The sequence below is a fragment of the Clarias gariepinus genome, chromosome 16 (genome assembly GCF_024256425.1).
Source record: "Clarias gariepinus isolate MV-2021 ecotype Netherlands chromosome 16, CGAR_prim_01v2, whole genome shotgun sequence".
In the NCBI taxonomy this organism is placed as follows: Eukaryota; Metazoa; Chordata; class Actinopteri; order Siluriformes; family Clariidae; genus Clarias; species Clarias gariepinus.
In genome coordinates this window covers 5,179,025-5,200,387 of record NC_071115.1, presented here as the reverse complement: position 1 = coordinate 5,200,387, position 21,363 = coordinate 5,179,025, and the positions used below count along the sequence as shown (strand labels likewise).

Here is a 21,363-nt window from a genome sequence, read left to right as displayed (position 1 = left end):
ATGCGCGAAAGCGTTCCAAGTGGCGCACAGTGTGAGCGAGCTTCAGCGCGCGAGCCGATGGCGTGACTCCACTGATGTCAACGAGCGCGAGAGTGTGTCACTTTGTTACTTTGTTAACTCGATTTAAATGGATTCTTTTATCAAACTGACCAATCAGAGTCAAGGAAGGGATCGCATTTTCAGGTGAGTGTGGATTAATGGATAGCATTAAAGTTTACTGTAAGTGATTAAACTGCTTTAAAACAAAGAGATTAACTAATCTGACGTGTGTTCAGGGCAACCCAGTACGCATGCGCGTTGACCAGGTACCTGCTTCGAAATGATCTGAAGAGGAAAGTGGTGGTGCAGAAGTTACAGAGCCTGGAGTCCAGCATGAGTTCAGGACGGAAGTGTAAGTGGCACACAGGTCTTCTAGAAAATTTCCATCTGGACCTCATTTCCCTTTTTGTTCCTTTATGTATTCTCTCTGTGTCCTCCTCTTTTAACACAAACACAACTGACATCTTTTTAACACTTCATGATGATCCAAATTTTCACACAAAACATCTAAGCACCTTTTTATTTCCCACCATCATTAAAAAAAAGGTACATGCTCACAATATAGAAATAGTTATCTTTTTAAATAAAAGTTCCTTTTTTTTTTGTTCCTTCAATGATATCTTTACGTTTCATACCCTGGAGGACCTGAAACATCTGAAAACTTCAGCAAACTTCTGTCTGTTTGTCCGTCCAGCCAGATCTTGTCACAGCATCATAAAAAACTGGCCAAACAGAATTTAATGAAACTTTGTCAGTCTTTCAGTATTTGCCTGAAGTTTAACATGTAAAGTTACAGTTATGAGCGGTCACGTGAGAGATTATAAACCGCAAGTTTTAAAAGTGTCAAACTGTGGGCGTGTCTTAAATCGACCGCTGGACAGAATTGACTGACTTTTGCATTTCTTGGATCTCTGTCTGTAGTTTAACCTGCACCATAAGTGAAATAAAAATGTTGAGTAAAAGTGATGTCATGAACAGTTAGGTTCTGGATTTAATAATCTACTTTAAAATAATCTACTAATGCGCTACTCCCTCAATGTAAACAAACACCTGCACCAATAGATATTAATTAGAAAAGATAAAGTGAATATTTTAACTGGGATTCAGTTCACTTGAAATAACAGTGCTGAAGTGGTATAAGTGAATTTTAATGTGCTAAAGTCGATCTACTTTTTCAATTTCTTATCTGATTCACTCTCCAATTACCAAACAGGAAGTATATTTATTTGGCTGACGAAGAAAGAAGTACAACTTAGCTGAAACAAGATGTGAGCTACTCCATCGTACAAAATGTGATTTTCGAACATCAGACTGACCTCTGTGCCATCAATCCTGTCATGGTTTTTGGTACCAAATCTCCTGAGATTTTCACACAAAGCAGTCTTTAGATTAGAGCTCTTCAACTTCAGTCTTGGAGCACAGTTTAACCAACACAGTTTCGCGATTCATTAATTCCTAGGATAAGTTGGTGGATTTAGATTTTTGGCGTTGATGTGTTCGTAATTCACTGGCTCTCCAGGCCTGGAGCTCATTGTGATCACTCTTTAGGAGTTTACACAGAAAGGTGAGGTGAAACACCTTGTTAACAAGAGAGATCTGAGGAGAATGACCTGAGCTGATTGGATGTGACGAGCAGAAAAGTACCAGGGGTAGCTCAGTGGTTAAGGCATTGGATTACGGTTCCGAAGATCCCAGGTTCAAACCCCACAACCACCAAGTTGCCACTGTCGGGCCCTTGAGCAAGGCCCTTAACCCTCAACTGCTCAGATATGTAATGAGATAAAAAAAAAAATGTAAGTCGCTCTGGATAAAAGCGTCTGCCAAATGCCCAAATGTAAATGTAAATGTAAAAGGATCTCATAACGCGAAACACATCAAATTTTGAAGTGGCTGGGCTACAACAGCAGAAGACCACATCAGGTTCCTGTCATGTCTGCCAAGAACAGAAATGCGGGGATGCTCTTGGCAGGTGTATAGGTGTTCCTATTAAAGTGGACGACGGGTATAGAGAGCCGTGTTCTCTTGTATCACATGTTGTGACTCATTATTTAAGTGCAAAATAATAATAAACATTTAAAAATAAATGTGCTATAAATAAAAATGTACTATTCCCTCATCACGGTGGTGCCACTTATTATTAAAACCATTGGTTTGCGTGATTAACTCATAGAAGTAAGAATTATTAAATAAATTTAAGCCATGTCTTTTAGCATGTGTGCAACACTATCACTGAAACCCATTCACTAGGATTAAGAAAGAGTAACTGATAAGTCACATGACTTAACAGAGCCTTTCTAACAGCACGGGTATGAGAAAAGTACACTTACTGTACTATCCATGTCGTTGAAATTTAATTTAAGATTCAGTTATTTTTCACATGTACGGTACAGCACAGTAAAATTATTTTTATTAATTTGTTTTTGTTTGTTTATTTTGTTGCATATTCCAGTTAGAAAGCTGGGTTTAGAGTGCAGGGTCAGCCTGGAGCAGATAGGGTTAAGGGCTGTGCTAAACGGCTCAACAGTGGCATTCCTGCATGTGTCTAATCAGCCAATCATGTGGAAGCAGCGTGTGAAAGAAATCATGCAGATACAGGGCAGAATTCTGTTTAAACTCTACAGACTGGTGAGTGAAAATACCAGCAGAGTGTGAAATATTCAAACCAGCCCATCCATGTCCTTGTTATTTTACATCCATTCTGTGTGTTGTGAACATTATGTTTTAGACCTGTATCTGCATTTATATTTATGAAGTCATTTGAAAGACTGGTGTTGGTCTATCTAAAGGACATCACTGGACCCTTACAGGTCTGTGGATGATGCAGTCAATATAGAACTGCACTTTATCCTTCAACATCTGGACAAACCAGGGGCTTATGCAAGGGTCTTGTTTATAGACTTTATAAATTGAAGCTCTATATGTTATTGAATCACCAGCTTTCTGACAGACAGGCAGCAGCTAGTGAGACTGGGGGAATTCATGTTCAACAGCCACACCACTAACACTGGAGCCCCTCAGGGATGCGTTCTCTCCCCACTGCTCTTTTGCCTCTACACCAACGACTGCACCTCTACAGACCCCACTTTCAAGCTCCTAAAATTTGCAGATGACTAGGCCTGTCGCGATAGTCGATAAATCGATTAATCGCACGATAAAAAAATGACCTCGATAATTTTTCCGGCTGTGATAATTTCATTTGCATTTCGTTTGTTATCCGCGACTAAACGATTGAATGACAACTCTCGTTTCCTTAGCGTAGGAGAAGCGGACCCTCTTGTCAGTTGCTTTGTCTTTTGTGTGGGGAGGCGGCGCTTGTCAGTCACATGGACTTTGTGTGGGAAGGCGGAGTGCTTGAGGCGACTGCAGAGAAGAGCAAAAAGACGAGACGCAAGTTGTGACATGGAATTGGTTTCAAAGCCAAACGCGACAGCTGATGTGTGGGAGCACTTCGGATTCAAACCGAATGACCGTGGTGAACCACTTAACCTGAGCGAGCCGGTATGTCGCATTTGTTGTAAAACAGTATCGACTAAAACCGGTAACACAACAAACATGCACATGCACCTAAAACACAATCATCCGTTGCAGTTTTTCCAGATTTTCCGTCTTCGTCTTCCCGACAGTGCACCATAACTGGGGCATTTAGTCGACAAACAAAGTACAAACAGGACAGTGCAAAATGGTGTGCATTCACCGACAGTGTAGTTCGCTTGATTGCTAAAGAGATGCTGCCCTTTAGTATCGTCGAAAAGCCGGCTAATCTCCCCCAACACAGTCTAATACTGGTGAGTGGTGTTAAATTCATCGATAAAATATTTATATAATATGCTCATTTCGGTTCATTTTCCCGACCGACAACCGCCGCTTGTTATCTGATTTTTATCCGTTAATATATTATAAGATTATAATATTGAATTGGCATTAAGTAAAAAATAAAATTGACACGTGTCTGTGATCCGTTAAAAACAAAAATCACGGGTTTATTTTAATGTGCAAACGAAACATGCAGAACAGATCAACAACAGAAGTTACAGAGCCTGGATTCACATAAAATTCACGCACCTGCAGCATTTCTGACAGTGACAACAGAAAAAAAACAATAAAGTAATATCAATAAAAAACATAAGATAGGCCTACAATAAATATATTTTATTAACTTAAATAATTAACAAATTATGATGACAAAAAGAAAACACTGAATCAATTTGAAGCTTTGAAAAAAAAACGGCATTTTTTTCATCAAATAAAAATAGCAGGCCTACCTTAATCCACAGCTTGGATTTTATATATATATATATATATATATATATATATATATATTACCATTTTTCAAAAGTTTTTTGCATATGGCTTGAGGCTTTTTGTTTGTTTGTTTGTTTGTTTACAAAGGTCCTAACAGGCAGTTTTGTATGTTGAGCCTTGCATATGGAATGCATTTTTTGAAGTGCAATTTTGTTTACATGCATTTTATTTATTGTTTTTGGTATTTATTCAAGTGCATTTTTTTGTTAACAGAGACTGAGAGTCCATTGCTTTTATTGTTTTTGGTTGTTTTGTTCATTGTTATTGTGGATATTTAAAATGTTTTCCATTTTCAGTGTTAAATAGTCTAAAAATAAACGATTTGAATTTTGAAAGGCGTATGTGCATTATTATGCCATTATCATTATTCTAGATGAAAATGGTCTCAGGTCGACAATATTATTGTTTATCGCGATAATTTCTTGGACAATTTATCGTCCAGCAAAATTTGTTATCGTGACAGGCCTACAGATGACACTACAATCATCTGCCTCATCCAGTACGGTGACGAGTCTGCATACAGAAGAGAGGTTGAGCAGCTGGCTGTCTGGTGCAGTTACAACATCCTGGAGCTGAACACGCGCAAAACAGTGAAGATGATCGTGGACTTAAGGAGAAACCCACCTGCACTTCCCCCACTCGCCATCATGAACAGCACTGTGACAGCAGTGGAGTCATTCCGGTTCCTGGACACGACCATCTCCCAGGACCTGAAGTAGGACATTCACATTGACTCCATTGTTGTTCAACCTGCCACAGGAGCTGCTCATACAGTTTTACTCAGCTGTCATTGAATCTGTCATGTGCACTTCAATAACTGTCTGGCTTGACTCAGCTACAAATTCAGACATTAGAAGACTACAAAGGACTGTTCGGCCTGCTAAAAGAATTATTGGCACTCCCCTGCCCATGCTGCAAGAACTGTATATATCCAGAGTGAGGAATAGGGCTCGGAATGAAATCCCACACCCTACTCCATGTGTTATTAACACTTTTTTTTTCATGTTCTTTTGTTTTGTCATTTGTTTTCTTCTGGAATCTGTCACTAAATCAAATTCCTTGTACGTGCAAGCGTACTTGTCAATAAAACGCTTTCTGATTTTGATAATTTACATGTGTTTATATGCTTCGGACATTTACTTTGCATTGTCTGAAATTTTTCTATCAACTAATGACTAAACATTTTATCATGATCCAAGAGTCTACTAAAGGCACTAACTTTGTTTCTTTCCATCAGTTTTCAGGCTTGGAAATACAGTGAGTTCGATTGATGCAGCTAAGAAAGCCCTTTACCTCACCGACCCTGTGCTGCGGTTATGCATCACCGTATCCAATCTGAACCGTGCCCTCTATTTCATCTGTGACAACGCGCTCTGGGCGAGAAGCATCGGCCTCATCCAAGACATCGATAAGGACAAATGGAACCTAAACGCCACCCGGTATTACTTTTTCTCCGTGGTGATGAACCTGGTCCAGGACGCTTACACGATTGCCCGGCTCGTGGTCCAGAAGTCTCGAGACGGAAAATATCATCAGAAAGTCGACCGTCACCTTAATGAGTGTCCGGACGCAGCCGCCGTCGTTATCCCACAGCTCGATGCGTTTCTGTTTCTACTAATCGAGAGCCTTCGAAATCAACCGGCTTTGGTTCTCGACGTGTTAAAGAATGTGTGTGATATTTTCATTCCCTTAGATAAGCTTGGAGTCTACAGGACAAATGAAGGCGTCACAGGACTCTGTGGACTTGTTTCATCTCTTATAGGAATACTGTTGGTCCTGAAGCCCAGTCTGAAAAACAAACCATAAGGGAAGGAGTGCAGGCTTGAAGCCCTGACAGGAAGTGCTTTTGGACATCAAGTACTCATAAAAGCTAATATAAATCTACAAATAATCCTGAATTAAACTAATATCTTGAATTGATCACTTTTATAGATTTGGAAAACAATTGAATTTATTAATGGAAATAATATGCAGAAAAAATATTTATTATAATTTTAGTCTTTATTTGTCTGATATAGCCTACTTTACTGCATGGTGAAATTCTTCCTTTGCATATCCCAGCTTGTGGGACCTACTAGGGGCAGGGCGCAGTGTACGACACCTCTGTTGCAGATGGGGTTAAGGGCTTTGCTCAAGGGCCCACAATGGCAGCTGGGAGGAGGTGGGGCTTGGACCATGACCTTCTGATGATCAACCCAAAGCCTTAACTCACTGAGCTACCTGCTCCGATATTAATACCTAGAATCTAAAATGATTTTATACGAGAGACAGTTTTCACATAGCTGATTACATGCACATGCCTACAGTATGTGAATGATTAGACGTTTTATCGCTTCTGCTAAAAGATTTGATAAGAACTAACACCTTGTTTTGACTTGAATGAGTGAATGCGTGTCCTCTGAATTATGTCTCCTATATTTAAACAAATGATCAAAATGTTAAGACTGTTACAGTATGAACAGTCATCAGATCTTTTAAGAGCGTTTATATTGCCAGGTGCAAAAAATAAAATAAAATAAAAATTTAAACACACTCACCATCAGCTTTTAAAGGCAGCACACAGTGTGATGACCGGTTCATGTGTGTGAATGATTCTTCATGCTCTCAAAACCACTCTTTCACGATCTGAGTCCTGGAATATGCCCCGTACCATCAGGGAAGAAAAACTCCATAGATGTGATAACCTGGTCATTCAGTACATTCAGGTGGTCAGCTGACTTCATTTTATTGCCACATAACGGTTCTGAGTCTAGACCTGAGCGAGACTCAGATCTCCAGATCTCAGTCTGGATTTACGAGACCACATGAACTTTTTTCCATTCTTGCAAAGTTCAACTGTTATGTTTTTTCTGAATAGTCTCAATATCAAGTGGTTTTCTTATAGACACACAGCTGTTTAATCTCAATCCTGTGATTAGATGGTGTGTGTCTGAAAATGCTCTTACTGTCACTATTAAAAGTAGCTCTGGTTTTACTGTTAATTTTTTTTCCCATGCAACCTTACCAACCTTTAGTAACACTACGTGCAATACTGTTTTTATAGGAAATAAACTTTCCCAACATCTGATGCATTTTATATTTAATTTGTGATTGTGCAGTTATGGCTACGGTTATATCAATCTCACAGATCTTGAAATCTGCAATAAATGTAAATTAGGTTGGATTGACAGAGTCAGTGTACTTCTCTTGTTCATCATTTTAATACTGTATTCTTTCCCAAAGTTTTGGATTTCATGGCTAGAACCTGTTACAGCTTAAGCAGCCAGCTGGAATATAATAGAAACTGATTTACATGTTAGTTATTAGTCCTACCTAGGGCTGGGCGATAAACAATAATGATATGTATCGCGATAGACACGTGATCGATATCAATAAAAAATGTGTTTGATAAAACATTCGATAATTTTTATTCTTTGTCGGAAGAAAACAGAGGTCGCGAAGCTAGTTTGGTTGCTGTCATGCGCACTCGCTTTCGATTCAGGAAGTATAAAAGGAGACAAGATGGCGCTTCACATCGCACAGTCATTGAGTCTGCCCATGCCGTTTCCAACGCTTCGCCGGATCTTATGTGATTTTAGGTCCAATTCCTGATTGAGTGTGTGTTGCTAGAACGCGGTGTTAGCTTCTCCGCTTTATTTTGTCGTTTCTCGCGGCAGCGCAACAGCCCGTTAATTCATGCCCATGCAGTGATGAGAAAGACAAACGAGTCGATGCATGTCCACACTTTTATTTTCTGCGTTGTCAGGCGATATTACAAACTTCCGGATGGATTCCGTACTTAAATCAAACCAAGAACAACTAAAAGAAAACAGGTTCAGGCTCTATATTCCAGCTCATCTCACATTTTCGTGTTCACGCACATTGGACTACATTACCCACAAAGCATTGCCCGCACTGGACTATACTCCCGTAAACAGCTGCCGAAAATCAACCTCTCTCCCGTAACAGCGGGTATAATTGTGTAAACTCTTGCTCTCGGCGTGAGAGAGTTCTTACAATGACTCGCGTGGTTATGCTGTCTGATTGCGCTAGTCCCGCGTTTGGATTTACTGTCCACCCTACAAGGGCTAACTGCTAGTCTTTTGCTCCGCTTCCGGTTGCTTGTGACAGTTGCATTAACAAAGGCACTCGCTCTCTGGTAACCTAGCAACGTAGGGACACTAACGTCAATCATGTAACAGTATCACGTTTGGTTGCGCCATGTCGTTGTCTCATGCTGGATTCCTCTTCAAAAGCAGAAAATGCACTTTGCACTATTTTATTACACTTTATTAAGCATTTCTTACATTTTCTTTCATTTTGCACCGCAAATGTTAGGAGATAATTGTTAAGTGTTCATTGTGACTTTAGACTTATGTTTACATTTTAATTATTTGAGTTTTCCATGGTTATTGACATTTCTGTCTTAATAACTGAGGGGACTATGATCAGAGGAAGGTTAAGTTTAAAATAAAAATGTTTAAATGTAATATATGTTTCTCCTGGTCCTTATTTTAAATGGGTCATAAAAATATCAATAATTATCGATATCGACTGATATGAAACACTGATATCGTGATAGTTTTCAGCCATATCGCCCAGCCCTAGTCCTACCACAGAATTACAAAGTAGCTACCACTGAACCAACTACCACCAGTGATACCATACTAAATATCCAGCACGGCATGGCAAACCCCCTGGGATACCAGGATAATTCCTGTCAGACTTAGTAACCATTATGGTATACTATAGAAACCTATTATCACAACTCTAGCATACCTACCAACACAGTCTTATCACTTACTAGCAATAAATAGTAAATAAATAGTGTAAAAAAAAAAAACACAGACGTAGAGTGTGTAATGTTACCATGACTCATCTCAATCATCCACGAGTCGTGATGAGAAGCCGGTATCTCTTGTATTTTTCGTACACTCGAGGCAATCGTGTTTATCTTATCCTTTAAACAGCAGATTATCTACAACATAGTGTGACAGGATTATATTAGGATATTCATTCTATTGCATTTTTATTTTCACAGTACCGCTTTATATGTAGGTTTTGACTTTCATATTCTACAGATCTGGTCACTTTCTCTGTATGTCATCCCTCAGATGCTTTAAAACCTGGCAGTAGAATTTACTATTCGCAGGGTGTCCCTTGGGGATGATGATAAGCATACGCTTGGTCGAGCTGCGGACCTGCCTGGCCATTTTCTGCCCAGTGTGCGTCTGTTGGTGTGTTACCAAACTAGTTCTGAAACTTTTTGATGGTATATATACTGAGGATCTGTAGTATAATGGCATACACTAGGTGTTACGATTAAAACAAAAATGCAATAAAATGAGTGTGTTAATACAGACCTGTCTACATTGTAAATTTCATATGCGTGTTTTTTTTTTTTTTTTGTTATAATGAGCAGCGTATTTTTGGAAGGAGTCTCCAGTGTCAGAGATTTGTAATGAGCTCTCTCTACTGTTGCAAGTTCCATCTGAGGTAAATATAAAAAGCTGTAACAGCCTGTCCTCTGATGTTAACACTTTTTTCCCTTGTAACTTATAGCTGTTGATGATTAAATTTATATGATTCACAACTTTATATGAAATATTAATAAGAGCTGTGGAATGAAAGGTCAGCCAAATTATCGTTTTTAATTTAAAAACATAGCAGGATTTGATTAAAAAACTATTTTAATGATTTAGCTATAACTAATTCTAAATCAATCTTAGTATGGTTTATACTTGAAAAAGTCTTTTTTTTGTAATCCTAGCTGTACCGAAAACTTTGACCTTCTGTCGCGTTGATGTCGTAAAACAGGTAGCAGTCGCGCAATTTCCGGCACGGCGCCATTTTAAGAAAGAGTGCTGCACAGAGAACAAGAAAGCCAACACCGGCGGAGACGTTTCATTGTTTTTTTTATTCACCGAGTCAGTAAAATTGTTCCGGGAAAGTGTTAAGAAAACCAGGGCGATTTTTTTCATCGAGCTCGGAGATTCACTTTGCTGTTGGATGCAGAGCTGAGGTAATATAATGGTTTGTTAGAAAGGCCATGTTGTCCCGCGAGCCCGTAAGAAAGTGTTAGCTTAGCATCGTCTGCCCGACTCACTCGATAAACGTGAGAAACGCCGAGTCGCGCTAAGTGGCGGTTTTAGTTTAAATTTCTCACAGGATTAAATGTTGGTAGGCACACGTTTGTGCAGAGTTACAAGTACAGGAGTAACGTCTAGTTAATTCAGCGGGTTTATAGCTACAGTTACGTTGTTTTCGTGGATAAATAATAATTCTAATAAGGCTAGGCCAGTTGGTTTGTTGGCGAGCTAGCATGCTAACGCGCTACTCTAATCAAAATAGTTTGGCTTACACTAAAGTATTTAGGGCTTTTGCGTTTGTGATTTTTGCAGGAAAAATGTTCACATTTATTGCAATTTTTTTTGAAAACATAACTAGGGCTGTGCGATTTGAGCAAAATAATCTCAATTTTACAGGTCCATATTGTCTTTTTTTACGTAGTTTTATTTATTTATTACACTAAGTTTATTAATTGCTTAATATACTATACTATATAATTGTATACTGTTTATTTTTGTTACTTAAAAAAATATTTTGTTTTTATAAAAAAAAATCTAAGTATATTACCTGTAATACAATGCAGACGTTTTTCGATTAATCAATAATAATTTAAATTCATATTGCAATTTCTATTTATTTTTGTTTAATTTATTAATTATACAATTTACTACATTGGTTATATATTTGTATTATATAAAATTGTAGAATATATTTATTCATAATCTAAAGAGTAATCAAAAAATCCTTACAGCCCTTTTGCACTTTTTTTTTGCCATTTCCTGTGCAGCACTAGTAATAATGGTATTTCATGTTTCTGTTACATCTGTTGAGTGTATGTTGGAGTTTAGGACTGCATTAGTACACTTTATACTGCTATAGATTTTACAGATTTTGTTTACTTGCTGAAGTATTTTATCTATGTGATTATACAAGAAATACAGTATATTTTTGGGTAAATGTCATAATTATGGCTGCATTATTTGAGCAAAAAAAAAATCATGTTGCAATTATTTTAACACATTTGAATTTAAACTGCACTATTTAAATTGTTAAATATACTTTTTTATTTTGAAACATTTTAATGCCAAATAATTGGACAAATGATCTCATTAATAGGATGTTTGCCAATATTTGGCAAATAATCCGTTAACACAAAGTTATAACAAAACACTTTAGTTATAACAAAAACAAATAGTTAGGTTGAAAATCTGCTGTATTGCCTAATCCTAATACTTTCAGCACAATTGGGACCTCTGTTAATTTTCCTTGTCCTACATTAATACAACTTAAAGCGTAAACATTTTCAGCTCTAACTCTAAACAGTCATAAATGGTGTCAGCGTCATTCACATGGGGTTTAGGCAATGTGGGGGGAAAAAAGTTTACTCATGTACTAAATGGTGCTTTAATCAGTTATAGTACATGCTATGATTTGTGCCTAAACAAAGAATGCCTCTTGACTAGACGAAGCAGTCCAAGTCTGTAGTGTTTGACATTCTCTTTGTCACCCACAGGTGAAAGATGACTCAGTTTCTGCCCCCAAACCTGCTGGCACTATTTGCCCCGCGGGATCCGATACCGTTCCTGCCTCAGTTGGAGAAACTTCCTCATGAAAAGCATCATAACCAGCCTTACTCGGGCATCGCTCCCTTCATCAAGCACTTCGAGGTACGCTTTGAGCGCTGAGATTGTACGGATATGCAACATGCAATGCATGTTCATGTTTGATTTTTTTTTTGGCAGATTTATTTGACATGTTTTTTTTTGTTTTTTTTTTGACAGAATGGTAGAAATAAGACCAGGTGATCTATCATGTAATAATTTTGTGTGGCAAGGTTATGTTCGCTTTCCCTTAAATGTAAATTGTTTCTATTTAAAGTTCCAAAAGTATCAAAAGTTTAATTGTGTCCACAGCCTAAGAGAAGCCAAGGTCCCTTGGGTGCATGTGATGGGCACACGGCATCCTTATTAAGTGTAATCTGAAAATAACATTAAACCCGGATATAATTATCCAAATTACAGGCATCTTTAAATTGCAATAGTTTAGTTATGTCCAGAGGCTGATACTGAAAGCTTCTTGTTTCTGTAACTGTCTATGCTCGTTTCATTTCCTTACTTGGTCTTTCAAAACAATGGCCACAGATAGGAAAAAGTCACCTTGCAGATTCTGAGATTGTGTAGTTTTTAATTTTCTTTAATGTTTGTGTGGCTGTCTGATATGTTATGAACTGTTTTCCTCCACCGTCCCCCCCCGCCAAACACTTAGGATCCTAGAGATGCTCCACCACCAACAAGAGCTGAAACGCGAGAGGAGAGACTGGAAAGAAAGGTTAGAAATTTGGCTGTGATGTCATCGGCATATTTGTGAACTTGGTGTAATAATATTCTAGACTTTAACATATCTTCTAATTGACTATTTGAATCACAGAGGCGTGAGAAGATGGAGAGAAGGCAAGGAGTCGTAGAAACCGAGCTGAAGTTATGTAAGTACACCTGGCATGCAAACCTATTACATATTATTTGTGTAGCGTTTTTAATAGTGCGCATTGTTAAAAGTAACTTAGTAGAAATGTAAAAAAAAAAAAACGTGTATATAGAATTAACACGCTCATCTTTGCTACTGTTCTTTACAGGGGATCCTCACAATGACCCAAACGCACAAGGAGACGCTTTCAAGACCTTATTCGTAGCTCGTATTGTGAGTTTCTTGATTTTTATCTCAGTTAAATGTTCTTTCCTTTGTATTGTTTTTTTTTTTTTTTTTTTTTTTTTTAATTATAAAAATATTTTTTTTGTTTTTTTTTCTCTCCACAGAACTACGATACTACAGAGTCCAAACTGCGTCGTGAGTTTGAGGTCTATGGCCCCATCAAACGAGTGAGTCGTTCATTCCTATTCTTTATTAATTCAGATTTTTGTTACCTAAGATGTTTTGTCTGTGCTGGATCACTCTCTGCACTGCGCATAAATCTTCATTCATGGACGTCTTCTTTCTGTGCTTCTGTCTGTGGAGAAATTCAATTATTTGTCACGTACATTCCAGCACGGTGAAATAACTTCTTTGTATCCAATTTCCGATGTGGTCTTTAACCGTTTAAGGCACCTCTGCTGAGTCTTCCTGCTTTGAATTGGTGTGTCCTGACCAATAACTTGTGTTCGGTTGTAGATCTACATCGTGTACAACAAGAGGACAGGAAAGCCACGCGGCTACGCCTTCATCGAGTATGAACATGAGCGAGACATGCACTGTGAGTAGACCCTCCTTTTCAAAGATCTCAACAGTTCAGGTTCCTCAACCTGTTTCTCTGATCAGATTTATGTTATCTTTGCCCACTCGGATAAACCAGATTGAACCGGTTTGATAAAGTTAAGATTACAAACCGTTTCGCTTTAAGATAAAAAAAAAAGGGCTTTGGATGTGTCGGCTAACGGCCCTGTGTGTGTGTGATTGTGTGACTCAGTGTTTCTGTTCCCATCTGTGATTGTGTGGTGTGAGTGAACGGGTGTCCTGTTGGGTGGGCGGGGCATTTTAAGTCGGCATGACTGTGCATTCTGACGAATATGTTGCCGCTCTATGGCATCTCTGTAACGTTTAGGCGATGAGACACACAGGAGAGAGTGTGTATGAGTTCCAGTTGAAGCAGCGGTGGTAAGCTAGAGGCCAAGCCTTCTTTAGCGTCAAGGTGACATAAAAAAACCAACAAAAAAAAACACGCACACAACCTGCACACCTGTCTGTCTGTTCAACAACAAGAAGGTTTCTGAGGCGAGTCTGTTGCTGAGTGAAGTGTTGCAAGCGCAATGCAAGATCCATGCCGTGTATTAATTGTGTGTTGTTCTCGTTGCTACTGCAGCCGCCTATCTCTGATGGCTATTGGCCAGAGCTGGCTTGCAGATCATGGTGATGGTTTTGATACATCTACACCCTACTACCACAGCTCAGTATATGGTTGGTATGATGGGTTTGTATGATGGGTAAGATTTCTTTACACCCTCATCTACTTCTAGGCTGCGACGAGGCACACGTTCATCGGACCAAAGTACCAAAGATGTGACATTTCACTTTCTCCTCTCTTAAAATAAATAATATAAATAAATAAATAAAATTTGGTCCGTGAACGTCCCTCGTGGTAGGTTTAGGGAGCGGGTGTCTGGAGTCAACCTCTCCTGTTAAAGCCGCCGCTTCGAGTTAACGTTAAAGCCCAGAGTGTACTCTGCAACATTTACATGGGTTTGTTGAGATATAAAATCCAAAGCTGAGGTAGAAACCTGGGAGGACGGACACATATGCGAATACGACATGTTATTTTTTTGTTAGGAGTTTAACCATAGCGGGAGAAATCCCTGTGCCACGGGGGGGTTTATGTCCCTGAAATCATCCTGACCCATCTAAATCTTACAGAGTATAGTCCTTTGATTGGCTTTAATGGGGAAGGTTCATCAAAGGCAGTCCGCTATCTAATAAAAAAATAAATAGCTAGTATATTATGTCAAGGACGATTAGGAGTTAGTTACTGATCTAGAAACATACAGAATTATGAACACCTGAGAGCATACAGATTTTACAATTTAGTCTTGACTAATAATAGCCTTACATCAGTTCGAGAAACCTTTTTATATAGAATAGTTTTCTTTTTGAAGGTTATCTAGGTTTTATGTTCCTTCCCCCTTAGTAAATTTTCTCCTGTGTCTTATGATTTTATAATTGAAGCTTGAGCTTCAGCGTAACGTAACCTGAACTTGGATCTAAACTGGCGTTTAAATGATTTTGGTCTAGAAATGATACTAATTACCCAGCGTAGTATATAATAAACAGGGGTGGACAAATCATAAATGAAGTAGCTCCAAAAAGCAAAGTTACATCAGAGTGTTTTAATACGGAATAACCGGACCTTTTAATACGGACCTAACATGTAGAGAAAATAGTGTGTGGAAGTGGTGCCGGATAAAAGCAGAGGAAGAGTTTGAGACGCGGAACATATCAAGATCAGGGGAAGAAAGCAAGGCTGGACTGGAAAATCAGCTTTACAGGGCTATGAGATGAAGGAGAATGAGACCTGCAGTTGGCAGTAATGCCACCTACCGAATTCCAGCTGCACAAGGAAGATGATTAATGGAAAGTAATCTTGGTTAATTGTCATTAAACCCTTCAAAGTAAACGTTCACATTTGCAGTAAGTTTCATGCCAGAATATTCCAGCGTGTGTTCCTGATACTGCAAATATCACCCGTGCTCCATCCGGTCACGATATTAATACCCCTTTGTCTTCAACCTGACTGTATCTCTGCCCATCAGTTACTGCACCAGGTGCTGGGTTTGTTACATTTTAAGGTGCGTCACATTTACTATTAAGAGAAATATTTTTACAGTCTTGTGAACAGCACTTGGCTACTGATTTGTCCACCCCTTCTATATGTCTTATTTTGGCTGGGCGAAATGCTTTTTGGTAAGATGATATAGGAGAAGAGAGGGTTGTCGGTAAGGCCCTCCGAGTTCTGATATGAGGTCTGATTAGAAAATTGGGGGTTTTTGGTAAGGCCCTCCAGCGTTATGTAATAGAGAGGGTTTGGGGTAAGGCCCTCTGATTGTGTTTGAGCTGAGGGTTGGTAAGGCCCCCCAGAGGAGAGATGATTTGAGGTTAGAGTAGATTTAAGGAGATTTAGGGCAAGGCCCTTTAGTGTTATGGAAATAAAGAGGGGGTTTTGGGTAAGGCCCTCTAATTGTGTTTGAGTGGAGGGTTGGTAAGGCCCTCTAGAGAAGAGATTAATAAGGTTAGAGAAGATGTTAGGGGACTTGGGGCAAGGCCCTTAGGCGTTATGGAAATGGAGAAGAGGGTTTTGGGTAAGGCCCTCTAGTGGTATTCAATAAAGAGGGTTTTGGGTAAGGCCCTCTAGCATTGTTCGAATAGAGCGAGGGTTTTGGGTAAGGCCCTCTAGTTGTTTCGGGTGGAGGGTTTCTGGTAAGGCCCTCTGGCGAAGAGATTTCTAAGGTTAGAGTAAATTTCAAGGGGTTCACAGTAAGACCCCTTAGATTGTCTGATTCCACTGGGATGGTCGTCATCTACAATACAGACCAGAGTAGCAGTGTGGACCTCTTCCAGTCCTCTGTCCAAAGGAGTGGATTTTTTTTTTACCTTTTTATATATTTTTTTACCTGGCCACATAATTTATTTATTTTTTTTTTGTCACTTGTTTGAAATGTATCACCTCCCCATTGGCTCAGCACCTGGAATCACCAGGCTACGCCACCGATGGGTTCCATCCAGTCCTGGCCAGGTATTATGGTAAGGGAGCAATTACAGGTAATATGTGGTAAGCTGGAGGGAATTATTTTTTCACTAGCTCAGACATTTGACAAGAGTGTGCTGGATGGGGTGGGACACGGGGGAAATTTAATGTTACAAAAATTTTATTAGGGGGAATGAAAAAAGGATGTAGGCCTTTTTCTGTCTTAAGTACATCCTACTTTTAGTCTATTTAACAGCTATAAATTCACTCTACAGATTCAGGGTGGTTAAGGTGAGAAAAAACGTCAATTGTGTTTTTATGGGTGCTCTTGTCTTTTTGCCCATGTGTTTTAATGTGAAGGTGTGGCTACTTCTCTAATAATTCCCCCTATTACAGTGTGTGAATGGGTGGGTGTGAAACACACATTTTTTGGCTCTGCGGCCACTATTTGTAAGCTCAGTCTGAGCATTGAGATATATAGTTTGCAGATCCATGCTATCTAACTTGTCCTGATCAAAACGCATGTGAACAATAATAATAAAAAAAAAAAATTATTACAGGTAGTCCCTAACTTACAAATGTGTTTCGGTAGCATGTTCATAAGTCATAAGATGCATATATGTAAAGCACACCAATCTTAACTAAATCTCTGTTCCTTATTCCGCACCCTGCCATCATGTGGCCAAAAACGGCAAATGTGCCTAAGGGAATAAATCTCGCACGTCAAATGTAACAGTGTAGTCCTGGAGCTGTTTTCCACTGTATTGGACTGTGAACATTGCTTCAAGAATTTTCAAAAATTAGAATCATTCAGTATCAGGACCGCCTTTTTTTTTTTTTTCTTTTTTCTTTTTTTTTTCTTTTTATTGTGCTTCTGGACTGGTTCATTTAAAACTGGGGAGGCCGACAAATTTTTCCTGCACCCCCACACGCTCATGGTCGTTATATAAATTCATGAATACACTGAAAATATTGTATATAATTGTAAAATTGGTATCTGGTGCATTGCAATGTCAAATTTTTTTTTTGTACAATAGCCATGAGCTACTTCCGTGATTTGTTCGTACAACCATGGTCCGTTCGTATTGGCGGAAATTCATGACTCGAGTGTTTGTAAGTCGAGGACTACCTGTATTAGTGTACTACCTGATGCTGTATTTATCACATGGTATGAAGTCCAAGCATTCAGGCAAAGGTCTTATTATTTTATGTTCAAGTTGTCTTTTAAGCTTGTTTGGAGCTGATGACGACGTTGATTAGCACCACTTGGTGTTCATTCTGGTTTTGTACTGTTTTAAAGGGTTACACAGTAACTCAGCCAGGGTTTAAAATATTTAGGATTTACATATGGGTCTGTTGTCGGATCTGGAGTTCCATGTAATAAACCAACACACAAATGTATAGCTGGATGTCATCTTAACATACTTGGCCGTTGTGGCCTTGTCAAGCAAATGTTCGACACCTTATTCAGGAAGAAATAAAATCGACCCGTGCTGTAGTTATTACTCTCGTTGCACTCTAAGGTAAGCGTGTGCTGTGTAATGCCTGTATAGATTTACACAGGCTTCAAACCCTCAAGGTAAGCGATCACCAAAGTAATACTGCAGCGTATGTTCGTCCTTTTCATTTTTTTTCTTTTCTCTCTCTTTCGCTATCTCTTTCTGTCCTCCTCCTCCCTCCCCTCTCTCTCCCTCTCTCTCTCTCTATTACATGTTCTATCTTTGTAGCGGCCTACAAGCATGCGGACGGTAAGAAGATTGATGGGCGCAGAGTTCTCGTTGATGTAGAGAGAGGCCGCACCGTGAAAGGGTGGCACCCTCGTCGGCTGGGTAAGAAGCGGCAAGAATCGTTAATGTTACCGACTATCAGGGAGGCGATCGATAAGTCACATTCACGCACTGATCTCGTGGTTCTGGTTTTTAGGTGGAGGTCTGGGTGGTACCAGGAGAGGTGGAGCAGATGTTAACATAAAGCATTCCGGTAGAGACGACGCTTCCCGCTATGATGACCGACCTATTGGGAGGTATGATTTTTATTTTTAAATTTTTTTTTTTATAATTAATTAAAACTTTTTTTTTTTTTTTTTACTCCACTTTCTATAGCTTACTTAAAGACTCCATTGCATGGATGTTTATAAAGTTGAAAAGCATATAAAGAGATGCTTGTTAGTTAAACCATATTTTGCTTCTGTGCTTGTGATTGCAGCGATCGGGATCGTGAGCGTGGAGAACGGCGCGAGCGGAGCCGGGAACGCGACAGAGAAAAGGAGCGCGGCGAACGCCGACGCTCTCGCTCACGTGAAAGGCGGAGACGCACCCGGTCACGGGAGCGTGAAAGGGCGCTGGGAGGAGGAGGAGGAGGAGGGGGAGGTGGAGGTGGAGGAGGACCACCAGAGGAGAGCGGCAGCCGACGCAGGGACCGAGAAAGGGAGAGGGGAGAAGCGGAGGTCAAGCCACGAGAAAGAAGCCGAGAGCGTGACCGCGAAAGAGATCGCAAAAGGAGAAGCAGGAGCAGGGAGAGGAGGAGAGACAGGGATAGGGGAAAAGGCGCAGAGGGAGGTGAAGAGGGCGCAGGCGGGCTGACCGACGGCATAATGGGAGATGGAGGAGAGAGAGGGATCGAAGAGCCTGCTGTTAATGAACAGGAGGGAGGACCAGAGGGAGAAGAGCGAGGAAGAGATAGAGACAGAGAGAGGGACAGAGACCGCGATAGGAAGCGTAGTCACAGAGATAAAGACAGGGACAGGGACAGAGAAAGGAGGCGGGATCGAGACCGTGACAGAGATCGTGAGCATAAGCGTGACAGGGGCGACCGCGAGCGCCGAGAGGATCGACACAGCTCTCTGCTTCCCCCTATGGGTGAGAACGAAGGCCTGGGGAACGGAGAAGAAGGGGACGGGTCTCTCCCACCGCAGATGGAAGAAGGTTCACAGGATGGGTTGAACGCCATGATGATGGACCAGGACTCCATGCAGTCCGGAGAGGGTTACGTGTCTAATGAGAACGGCTACAAGATAGAGCCCCAGGGTGATGAGTACTAATCAGTGTGGGCGAGTTTGTCACATGCAGAAATAATAATTAATAAAAATAATTCCCTCTGACTGTCTGTTAACGTGTCTGGGGGGGGAATTACTCCGAGTGTCTGTTCAATCAGCTCCATCAGAGCATGACCTGTCCACCATGAGCCTCTGTGCTGATATAGGAATAGCTGAACTGTGATTTATATATGGATTTTTTTTATTATTATTATGCCACCAAATAGTTATGGCAGAAATTGACTACAATGAAAGCGCATTGCAAGACTCCTGTTTTTTTCCGTAAGAACATCACCACAGTATAAAATTGGTATTTTGATTATAGCGATTGTCACACTGAACCAAATTTATGTTCCATTTATTATCTTGGTTGTTAATTCATTAACCCCAAGCGTCCTTTCAGTGTAAGATATGTTTAAGGTTGTTGATTTTTTTTTTTTGTTGAAAGGTATCGAGTGCTTCAAAAGCTTCATCATGTACAGCTCTGTCCTGTTTTGAGGATCATAAAGAATGGAGAAAGGGGGAAGAAAAAAGATTTGTGCTTTTAACTGAGAATATGTTGCCATAGGTTCACAACAGGTTACTTCTTTTTTTTTTTTTTTTTTTTGTAATTAGTCTTTGTTTAAAAAAAATTACAGAAGCTTTTGTGAACCACCATCTCTAGTGACATTCGTTTTTGGGCTTCTGTTTTGTGTATTGGTTATCTTTAATAAATTTGCTTTTTTTTTTAAGGAAAGCATTCGTGTCTTGTGTTTTTACTGTACTCTTTAGCTTGTCACGTTCCCCTTTTAAGAAACTTGTTCATACTGAATTCTTAATTCCAGTTGGTCAGAATAAATTATAAAGGCATCTGATGGTAACGGCTTCATGGCAAACTACATTTAGCAAACTACACAGTTGTTTTAATTTCATTACTACTGAAAGACTAAAGGTTTTTTTTTTTTTTTTAGGTGTAATTGCTGATATAATTTTAGGTGTATGTAATTTTACGCTTTTAATATTAAATTAGGTGTCATTTTAATCTGTAATTGCTAATGTAATTTTATGGAGCTATGTAAGGAGTTTTTTTTTCTTTTTTGGTCTTGGTATTTAAAATTCAATGGGGAAACAAACTAGTGAGTGAGTAATAGCTGATTAAATGCAAGTGGTAAACTAGCTATGTGATTGATTTTTGCAACTGAATATATCTTTTGTCAATCAAAAAGTTTTACACATTTTAAATTAAAGTAAACTTTAAAATGATAAATTCTTTAAAATTGACAAATTGCTTAAATATATACCACAGGTTGTATAGAAAAAATACTTTGTTCTTTCAGAGTTTAATTTAAAGTTTTAAAATGAAATGTAGCTCCCTAAATTTCACAGCTGTAGTACAAGTAGAAATGTAGTTGCAAGCGATGATGAGCGCACCCATCGCCACATGGGCACACCAGAAAGACGAGTGGGAACAGTGGGCACATGCATTTAAAGGTGACATACCAATACGATTATGACATAATTTTGGAAAAGCGGGAATTTTGTGTTTAGACCTCCAAAAAGCCCCAGATTTTTTGGGGGGAGCATCACACTCTGCTGTCACTCAATGTAATGTCACCTAATATAATGTCTCAGAAAGTTACTAACCAATTTTGGGCCTAAGCTTAAGGCATCGTCATGGCTGACCCGTTTGAAAGACCAAAAATTCCTCTGCAATTTTGCATCCTCAATCTATTGC

General features: G+C 39.4%; 2 protein-coding genes across 2 annotated transcripts; both read left to right on the top strand.

The window, feature by feature from the left end:
• Positions 1 to 56: 56 nt before the first annotated feature.
• pex11a (peroxisomal biogenesis factor 11 alpha) lies at positions 57 to 6,763 on the top strand. Its single transcript, XM_053515063.1, has 3 exons — positions 57 to 183; positions 276 to 391; positions 5,579 to 6,763. The coding sequence occupies exons 1-3, from the start codon at positions 128 to 130 to the stop codon at positions 6,145 to 6,147; spliced, it is 741 nt and encodes a 246-aa protein (XP_053371038.1). The 5' UTR covers positions 57 to 127; the 3' UTR covers positions 6,148 to 6,763.
• A 3,408-nt stretch (positions 6,764 to 10,171) lies between these two features.
• On the top strand, positions 10,172 to 20,377 carry snrnp70 (small nuclear ribonucleoprotein 70 (U1)). The gene is made up of 10 exons (XM_053514262.1): positions 10,172 to 10,342; positions 11,903 to 12,056; positions 12,655 to 12,717; positions 12,817 to 12,871; positions 13,022 to 13,086; positions 13,203 to 13,265; positions 13,555 to 13,636; positions 18,343 to 18,444; positions 18,539 to 18,638; positions 18,821 to 20,377. The coding sequence occupies exons 2-10, from the start codon at positions 11,910 to 11,912 to the stop codon at positions 19,653 to 19,655; spliced, it is 1,512 nt and encodes a 503-aa protein (XP_053370237.1). The 5' UTR covers positions 10,172 to 10,342; positions 11,903 to 11,909; the 3' UTR covers positions 19,656 to 20,377.
• The last annotated feature ends 986 nt before the right edge of the window (positions 20,378 to 21,363 follow it).

Bases quoted from the DNA above. Each gene is read 5' to 3' on its own strand.
- pex11a (XM_053515063.1), top strand. From the start codon at position 128: ATGGATTCTTTTATCAAACTGACCAATCAGAGTCAAGGAAGGGATCGC. The intron at 184-275 runs GTGAGTGTGGAT...ACGTGTGTTCAG, and splicing joins GGAAGGGATCGCATTTTCAG to GGCAACCCAGTACGCATGCG. The intron at 392-5,578 runs GTAAGTGGCACA...TCTTTCCATCAG, and splicing joins CATGAGTTCAGGACGGAAGT to TTTTCAGGCTTGGAAATACA.
- snrnp70 (XM_053514262.1), top strand. From the start codon at position 11,910: ATGACTCAGTTTCTGCCCCCAAACCTGCTGGCACTATTTGCCCCGCGG. The intron at 13,266-13,554 runs GTGAGTCGTTCA...GTTCGGTTGTAG, and splicing joins TCTATGGCCCCATCAAACGA to ATCTACATCGTGTACAACAA. The intron at 18,639-18,820 runs GTATGATTTTTA...TTGTGATTGCAG, and splicing joins GATGACCGACCTATTGGGAG to CGATCGGGATCGTGAGCGTG.